This window comes from Thermobia domestica, chromosome 12 (genome assembly GCF_964235325.1).
Source record: "Thermobia domestica chromosome 12, izTheDome1.hap1.1, whole genome shotgun sequence".
NCBI lineage: Eukaryota > Metazoa > Arthropoda > Insecta > Zygentoma > Lepismatidae > Thermobia > Thermobia domestica.
The window spans coordinates 211,031,658-211,041,697 of NC_137465.1; the positions used below are offsets into that span (position 1 = coordinate 211,031,658).

Below are 10,040 nucleotides of genomic sequence, written 5' to 3' on the forward strand. Positions count from 1 at the left end.
TTAATTCTCTTTTTAATTTAAAAGGACTAGCATATGCTAGCAGACGACGTTTCTATGTGCGAGTGTGTGTGTGTTCTCTCACTCAGCCGATGCATGTGGGCGTCGTGACCTTGATCAGCACTTCTTCAGCCAATAACAGATCGGTCCACTCTTACGTCACTCAACGCGTGAAGCCCACGCGTACAGCGAGAGCCGAAGAGTTTTAGCGAGAGGCAACTACTTGGCGCCGAAGAGACGAATGTGTAACAGCGTCTTCTACCCTGCTGCAACAAGACACTGTGTAATCATGTTATGTATTTAGTTGAATCGAGTTATTTTTCACAATATAAGAAACATCCATTATTATAATTATTACAACTGTATCTCCTAGTTTAAAGCTATGTAAGTATCAATATAATTAAAATTTTCGAATCGATTGACGAGTATTTTCTGCGATTGTGCATGTCATCTCCCATGCCTCGTGGTTATCTATTTGAGTACATGGTGCAAAATTTACTTTTTACTTATTATTTGTGTAATTTGTTAATTTTCGGAAATATGATGCTGAATCTGTTGTGTCTCTAAAGGTTGTACGTAGAATTTTTGCTTACGTGTAGTTGGCGTTGAAGGGAGTCTTTTCATATAATTACTTGTTTCATCGTCAACGCTCGGGCAAACGTTCTATTTACGACTATCAAATATAATGCTTGCTCTATTTGGACCACCATCCTATGGAGTAAACGTTATATGTCATATAATTTGTGAGGATTCGGGAGGAATGTCACATAAACGAAAATAAACGAAAAAGTCCTATGAACATGTGTCCGATTTTCGATCATTACGGAACTGGAGCAGGTTGAAGACTATACATATCTATTAAGACATATGTATAGTTAATTAAGACAAGTGTGAATATTAGTTACCGAAGTGCTGTGTAGGCGCTGTGGTGGATAGAATAACAGTAAGACAGATGACTGATCCATCCTACAAGAGGTATGTGGATTCTTTAACAGTCAGCACTGTGACGTCGCACCGAGGCAACAGCTGCAAGCGTACCCCAGTGTGCAACCATGGGTTGGATCAGTAAACATTTATGACAAATTTTTGAACGGCTCCTAAATCGAGTTTTCGTATTTTCTATGGAATAAGCACATCATACTGAGTTAAGTGATAGTTTGGGTTTGGTTACACTGCATGTAGTTCTCCACACATTAGGTTTACAAGAAAAATTTTTGACTGAAATATATTGTATCTTTTGGTCCAGAAAGATAAGAAAAGACTGAAGAAAGAAAATTATCTTCAGAAATAAATAAACTTGAGCGCCGCAAAATATTTAAACTTCAAGCTTTAAAAGAAAAAGATCAAATTAAACAAAAACACAAAGCCACAGGAGGAAAAAATAAGTTAGATTTGTTGGTTATATTAGTGTACAGGTATCGTTGGTGTTAATTATTGCTTTGGTACTGATGTTTTTTTGTATTCCAAATGAAGGAATTTTGATCATAATAAGCATTTACAATAAGTAAGCAAGCTTATACCGGGCGTTGGATGGCTATAGGGATGGTGGAGACAAGATTATTATTATTATTATTATTATTATTATTATTATTATTATTATTATTTAACAAAACACAAATGTAAGTGTTTGCGGGCCGGCAAGCCAGGGAAATCAATACCAGAATTTCAGTGTGAACTCTGGTATTTTAAATCACCCTCAATCGAAATATTCTCCACAAATTATTGCACAGAGATATTTAGTTAGTCGGGGCTTGAGAAATAATGTCAGAAACCTTAAAACTAGTTGTGCTGGTGGATCTGAATTGATGAGCATCCGTCCGACAGCCGGCAGATCAAGGTCGAGTCCCCTTACAGGTTTGAGAGAGAGAGAGAGAGAGAGAGAATGTGTATATATAAAGGGTGTTTCAAAACAACACCGACAATGTTTGGGAGGTGATTCCTGACACCAAGATAAGACAAAAAGTATAGACCAACCTGGGCTTCCTTTCGGAGTTACAGGCTGCCGAAAACCTGAAAAAATGAACTTCAAAGGTCCATAGCTGTAAAACTGGGACCTATCGTAGTCGGGTCAAGACTTCACTTAGGAACTAATGTGTGCGCTATCCGAAAATACATGCTTCAGAATCCTAAGGTAGTCACGCAACAATTTTTGTACAGGGAGTTTAACTACGGGCATATAATTTAAAGTACTCGCCAACTACCTATATATATATATATATATATATATAATAAAAAAAAGCAGGATTCTGAAACGGATACTTGGATAGGGCACATACTAGCTCCTCAGTCAAGTCTTGACCTGACTACGGTGGATCCCATAGTTTTGGAGCTATGAATCTTTAAAGTTCATTTTTTTGATGTTTTCGGCAACATATAATTCCCAAAGGGAGCATTTGTGTACTTAGGTTGGTCTATACTTTTTGTCTTACCTTGGTGTCAGGAATCATCTCCCCAACGTTGTCGGTGTTGTTTTGAAACACCCGATATATAATAAATATACTTATTTATTAAGTGCATCTTTATAGCCTATTTTTTAATCTGTAGTCGTGAGGCTTCTCAGAATATGTAACCAGATTTATGCAGCACGTCTTCAGGCTACACGGCCATGGTGTGTTAGTGCTTACGATAGTTACAACATTGTATGGCCATCTCTCTGTTTGCTACATGTTTGTTCTTTCACCATGGATGTTGACTCCTATTATCAACAAGAGCTTGGAGCAGCGCTAGAACAGTACCCTGATTTTAATGTATTTTATACGGACAATTCTAAAACGGAATTTTTGTTGGCTGTGGTTTCGTCAAAGACGAGCAGTTCGGAATTAGTCTCCATCGCCTGTATTCAATATTCACTGCTGAACTAACAGTTAAGGTAAGCCTCGATCGTGTGCTTCAGCTTTCACTGCGTCATGTATTTATGTGCTTTGACTCGCGAAACGTATTAAAAGCCTGCAAAATGTAAATTTTAGTAAACACGCCTTAGTGCAAAACATTCTTGTGGAATATCATCGCCTACAGCTGATGTGGCAGCAGGATTGTCTTTTTGTTTGTTGCGTACCAGGACATGTCGACACGTGGGGAAAGGAGTGTGCTGACACAGCAGCCAAGAACACTGCAATGTCAGGGATTGCATTGGAGCACTCTTCTGTGCTTTCAGTTGCTCGAACGGATGCGCTAACCATCCATATCATGAAGACTATCATGTCACTGATTATTCCGCTTGATCTTTTAGGAAGAGGTCACGGTGGCTCAGAATGTTACTCAGAATAAAATCTTTGGTTCGATTCCCATCTAAATAACTTTGCGGTGGACAGCATCGTGTCCATGGGTTTTCTCGGGGTACTCCCGTTTCCTCCTTTTCTCATTCCACCAATTTTTCCATCATCAGTCACTTGCTTTATTTATCGTCTCCTTTAGCTTAAAGAACATAATCGTGGGACGTTAAACTGAAACATTTGATCTCTTAGAATGTTCATAATACTCAAAGAGCGTTTGGGACAATTAAAAAAAAAAAAAAAAAAAAAAAAAAAAACTTAAGTAATGCATAACAGGTGTTATTTTTTACTTTATTTATATTTGAGTTTTATCACGCTCCGTGTTTTATTTATTTTTTTAAAACACTTTATTTTCTCAAATTTATGCTTCACTTTTTCAGGAGTTTGTTTTGAATTTTTAATGTTCAGAATGTATAGGTCATTGGCTTACCGTGACGGGAACAAATATCCTCGCCACTGACTTCTCTATTAAATTAACCAGTTATCAATCAATAACCTATTGTCATGGGCGCCCAAAGAGGGGGGCAGGCTGTGAGCCGAGCTTCTTTCCCCCTGGCTTACGAAGAAAATATATTAAATTTCTTAAGATATTCTTAATACAAATAAAGAAGTACCAAACGTAATGTATAGCAACCTGGGATTTGAGCCCCCTCTCCAGAAAATTTTCTTCGGGCGCCCATACCTATTGTTATTCTTGAAGTATAAATGCGTATTTCTTTTGTTACAGGATTTGGAGGCCAAGTTGACTTCATCCGGGGAGCCGGAGAAGGTTTTGATGGCCTCGGAAAGCCGATTATAGCTTTGGTCTCAGTAACGAATAAGGGAGAGTCGAAAATAGCGCCTACATTGAAAGTTGGTAAGACATATTTGGGTTTATACACTTTTATCAAGTAAGGATTTACGGATTTTTAAGGAGGTTGACCCATATTGCTGTTTATTGTTGTTTCTAATCATTTAGACTTCTACTAGTTTCATGAAATGGAAAAAAAATCGTTGCATAGTTATTACATAATTGTGAGACTAGACTCTTTAGAAGAAATAGATAGTTTGAGGGTAATCTCTCAAAAATGTTTTCCTAGTGCTATTTGAAAAAGAAGAAGAAAAACTTTCCTCTTCGAATTGGTACTTGCTGTGTATAAAAATATGCATTATTCAATATGAAAGTCAACTGACGTACTTGCATTAACACTTTGAGTGCTAGGCTCTGAAGTGCAGGCTTTCCCAAGAATGCTGGGCTTTTTTGCAACCTTTAAAAAAAAAAAGAAAAAAAAATTATCTTAAAATCTAGAAAAGCTAAAATAATACAATATGCACCGTTTGAAAGTTAGAGCTTGCTCTTTATTCTTATATATAATATTCTGTATTCCTACCACAAAACCATTACAAATCACAATAACATTTGCACGTAGTGTAAGGAAAATGAATGCGAATATGAGAATTATTATCTCAAGGTTACTAACCTGACATATCTGCTATTTCTGTTGCTACATAGTTTGGATCATTCTTACGATCGTCCAATAACTCTCCTTCAAACAGATCACCATCACTGTTGCTCAATTCCTCTTGTAAATTGAAGCGTGCTGAATTGTATGACAAGCTTTTTCTCGCCATTTTGACATCAAACAATAAGCACATGGTTTTTGATCCCTGGCGGTAACAAGGTATTAATTAGGGTCTTCACGCCATCTATTGACGAAATTCCGAAGTCCTAGGGATATTTCAAAACTGCTAACTCCATATAATGAACGAGCAAAACCATTGAAATACATTTTGAATATCACATATAAACACGGACTTTACAGTCTACAAAAGATTAGCTACTCTGTAAATATACAAAGTACTGAATCAGTACTCAAAAGTGTTAAGAATTGCACCTGTAAGGATTTCAACAACTCTCGTTATGTTGTTTCGTATGATCTGTTTCTAAAGTTAGGAACTGTAAGCATGACATGAAATTTCAACACAACAGACTTAGTAATAGTTCTAGTTGCGTTTTTCTTAATCCAGTTTTTATCAATGTTGTTAAATCACAAAAACAGTCAAGCACAGACTTTAAAATTGTATCTAGCTTAGTGACAGAAACACCAACTTACAGTATTTTAATTTTTGTTAACGCAATGTCCGATTGTATCCCAGTGGCGTTTCAAATTTCCGTTATCCGTGTTTGTTTCCTTACATACAATGTTTCAAATGTGTTCCTTTCGACATGCTACGAAGAGTTACGTCAAACGCATATGTTACTAATAGCGTATTTTCCCGAAATAAATATATAAGACAAGCCCAACATACTTGGATTTTTTTTTTTCCTTAGTCTCCTGGTGACTACAATTTTGAATCTCAATAGGTTGACTACAATAACTTTCATATTGATTTACTTCCCTACTTTTTGGTAGCTTCCAGCTCTGAAATATATTTTTCGACGTATTATTATTATTATTATTATTATTATTATTTGCTCCATTTGATGTGGCAAATCATCTTACAAGATTTTTAATAGTTTGAAAAATGTTTGTATTCATGCTGTGGTTACTTTATTAAATAAGATTTCAATTTGACTTAAGAATCGTGGTGTCCTTGGAAAGCTACTTGATAATATAGGGCTAGCATAAATGATTCGTTTTGAAAAGGCTATATTTTCATAAGTATAACACACACACACATGAAAGTATATGAAAAGAACCACAAACTCGCCAAGTTTATACACCCTCTACAAATGTTCACCAATATGTGCCCCTTTGGTGACACAACTCACCTCCAGACGATACTGTACGTCTTTTTTCTTGCTTTCCCTCCATTTTCGACAGGTATTAATCTCATACTGCCATACCCGATCGGAAAGATAATGATCTCGTGCTGCCATACAATACAAACTTGGCCTTTTCAAAACGAATGAATCATTTATGCTGACCCTGTACAATGCAGCCCATGTCCATGATTTGCTGAACAACTGCACATGGTTCGACTGTGACATCTGACATGAATCTCTCCACAGAATCGAATTGTCCGCATTCGCATTGCACAAAATTAAACACACTGATAGTACCTCAGCCCAAAGGTAGCACCAAATTCTTGATAGTACTGTTACCGGTTATGTATATATTATTTAATGTTTTAGTAACCTTATAGATGTTATTTTCACAGATTTACTTTGTACGAATCGTACCCTCATCTTTCTATTTTTTTCTTTTCTCTTGCTCTTCAAACCCTGATCTGATTGGTCGGCGCTGATCATTTTCCGATATCAGTAGCACAAAACTAAACATTTGGTTTTTCTCTAGTATTAAGTCTTGTTTTCTCTTCTCTATACTTCAACGAAGAGCTGTTTGTAGTTTGAATGCAAAAAGGGTTTCTACACTGTGCACCAATTAGGAAACGACACTGAGTGTGTGAAAATAAATAAATAAATAAATTATTTAATTAATTAACCGTTTGACTACTACTACGCACGGCCTGTACGTAGTTGTACCTGCATTCTTCCCTATCACTATGTATGGCCCGTACGTAGCTGGTTCCAATGGCTGAAGAGGAAATATTCTTACATGGTAATGGCCTCAAAAACGTACGAACGATTCTGGTCGGGGAGGACTGAAGTCTACGTGTTGCTACGACATCATTAGAGTATGTGACATTAGCAAGCAATGAGCAAAGCACGATCGTTATGCCATCTGTTGTAGAGAATACGAACCGCTGCTATTTGAGATGTGTGTCCGATATATTCGTCAGATTGTTCCGGAGGAAGAGGAGAGTGAATTTTAAAACAATTATGGTATTAGCAACCAATGTGGTTGATAATTTGTGAGCACTAATATTTCTTAATATTCTCCGCTTAGCATGTCTGAGGTTCAGCACTATATCGACAGGGCTCGGATTCAAGGGGCTTAATAACTACAGTCAACTTATCTCGATTTACTCAAAGTAGGGAATCTCCTTTTACACAGAACTTTGCACGATCCAAAGTCATAAACTTACTTCGGGAAATCCTGGATTAGTTCAAGGCCTTCGGTCACTGCTTTTGAATGGTGAAAACATAATAAAAAAAGTTATCACAGAAAGATAAGTCTTGCGAGTTGTGGGATCTGGTAACACACAAACACTTTGTCGAACAACCACTGCATGTTTCCTAGGGCAGTGATGCAGTCTTTTCAGTTTCTCTTTCTCCGTTATTATTTGGCGAACACTCTCCTTATTCAGCCCCATAAAGTCTGATATTGCCCTGAGACTTGCATTCAGTCATTCAAAATGATATCCCGAATTTTATCCATCATTTCAATTGTTCTGATAGACCTGCTGGGATCTAGGCGCTTGTCATATTCCACAGACTCCCTGCCAGCACTGAATCTTATTTCATTCAAAAACGCGACAGAGCTTCCTCGTGGTTAAGCGATTATCGTACGTGTCTTTGGTGTGGGGAAACCCAGGTTCGACTCCCGGCTGGAGCTCATGTGGTTCAGATTCCACGTTAAATAGTAGGTCCACGTCTCATAGAGACAAGATTTTTTGGTTACACGCGAAATGTATGTCTTATATGAAAATGTTGTGTACCTAAAAAATATACGTTTTTCACTATTTGCTAGGCCACATAACGTTCGCGATTACACGCGAAATTCTGTCGAATTAGCGAAATTTGCAACAAGATTCGATATTCCACGAAATTTACACAAAAGTGACAATTTTTCGACGCTTTTACGATTTATTCAGTACCATCATTTCCTCCTTTTGCTAACTTGACCGTGAGTAAACGCTTAGTGGTGAAAACTTACACGTGTTTTCTTTGTACGCGCTGATTTTGTTTAGCGTGAAAATGTGTGAAAATCACGTGACATGTATTTGCATTCATAGATCCTTCGTGGCCTGATGGCTAGAGCTCGTTTTGGCGTGCGTGATCGCAGGTTCAAACTCTGCTGGGAGCTTAAGCCTCGGTTACAAACCCGAGTGATGGGTTCGAAGCCCTTTGAACAGTAGGTCCCGTCCTATATAGCCATGTTGCTGAGAAAGGATGTTAAAATGTAACCAATCAATCAATCAAAATGTATTTCCATTCAAATGTTTTGATTACGGTTTTATCTTCATCATTGCCCAGCTCACACTATTTCATCAGCTTTCTGTATCTCACGAAATTATCACAACAGAATTTTTTTCGTGGTGCAAATAATACTTTCAAAATTTTGTTCTTTGTACTTCATATGGTTGGCCAGTTAGCTAGAACTTCACGATTTTCAACTTTTTATTCAATGGGGATGCTTAGTGTTATTTTTTAAAAACTCAAATATTGTTTAATGTAGTAATGCATGAGCTCATGTCATGATGATTAATGAGTGGAAATTAAGGTGAAAGAAGAGGTAACTAATTGTAATTGCCAAGAAAAATAGTGTTCTTACATTAGATTTTTATTCATATTTATCCCGCTTTACACATATTTTTATAACGAAATTACGAATTCTTATTTACAACAAAATCGTATCTGCCTCGCTGCGAAAGGAATGCTAAACTGAAAATAAAATCAAATAATAATAATAATAATAATAATAATAATAATAATAATAATAATAATAATAATAATAAACACGGCGACGAAAAGCAGTTATCTCTGTATACTTTTCCAACTGCTAAAATGTTGCCGTTGGAGTTTTCACTAAGCGCGCACAAATCTTGATATTCACTTGTTATTTCATTGTTGAAACAGTGACGAGGTATCATAACATCAGTCTATACTTAGTCGCCGCGTCACGCTCCTGGCTAGCTGGGCATTTCTATATGTTCTCACAAGATTACATTCAAGATGACTATAAAACATGTTTGTGCAAAAACTGTTTTTACCAAAAAGAAAACCTAATTGCCGTACTATATATTTAATTGTTTTAAGTGAGTAAATGTTCTAACATAATAAACTGTAAGTAACATTGTTTTTTTGTATGCTCAGGTGCTGGAGTGGTGACGTCCCGTGCTCATGTACAGTACGTGGTGACAGAACATGGTATCGCTTATCTGTTTGGAAAGAGCCTTCGCCAGAGAGCGTACGAACTGATCAACATCGCTCACCCGAAACACCGAGAAGCCTTGGAGAAGGCGGCCTTCGAGCGGTTGAAAGTGATGCCCTCCCCTTGAACGAAAGCAGAGACTACCAGTTTCAAATGAAGACATTCACACAATTTAAATAGGAAAGGTTCAGGTGAATAGCTATAATGATAAAAATTCCAGATCATAGAGAAAAGGAAATTGGCAGAAGCTTCTAGTGCCTCCGTGAATCCCAACAACTTTTTTTTTTTTTTTTTTTTTTTTTTTTTTTTTTTTAAAGAAGTACTGTTCACCAGTGCCGCTTAAAGATTTCGGACGGTGATCAGTTTGACCTGTGCAACATAGATCGTTTGTGTTCTATAGAGGTAACAAGGAAGAAAGAAAATCATCTGTAAAATAGGATTAGATTCCAGTCTTATAACTTCTAGTATCTGTCAGGTTTCAGTGCAAACCAGTGCTCTTGATAGTAAAATTAAGTAACGCTTTTTATATTAAAAAAAGAAAGAATGAAAAAATCAATCTTTATGAATTTTGTGTAATAGTATGTAATACTCAGTAAAGTCACCAGTGAATAATTCGATATGTATAGTTATGGTTACAAGTATCAGCTGTGCAAAATTTTTTCGTACAATTAATAAAATTAAAGTAAATTTTTGTTTTTTATTGGTTCATTAAGGTACAATTTATTTCATATAAAGCAATATGTGGATCAGAGATACGAGGGATGATCAGAAAGTAAGGTTACAAAGCCTGGAG

The 10,040-nt window shown here is 36.6% G+C and overlaps 1 protein-coding gene across 1 annotated transcript in view; it reads left to right on the forward strand.

Moving 5' to 3' along the window:
* LOC145667018 (succinyl-CoA:acetate/propanoyl-CoA:succinate CoA transferase) overlaps window positions 1-9,775 on the forward strand; it is a 125,811-nt gene extending 116,036 nt beyond the window's left edge. The window contains exons 8-9 of the mRNA XM_081734704.1: window positions 3,997-4,125; window positions 9,190-9,775. Of these exons, the coding sequence (XP_081590830.1) occupies window positions 3,997-4,125; window positions 9,190-9,374 (314 nt within the window). The 3' untranslated portion in view covers window positions 9,375-9,775. The remainder of the gene's footprint in view (window positions 1-3,996; window positions 4,126-9,189) is intronic.
* The last annotated feature ends 265 nt before the right edge of the window (window positions 9,776-10,040 follow it).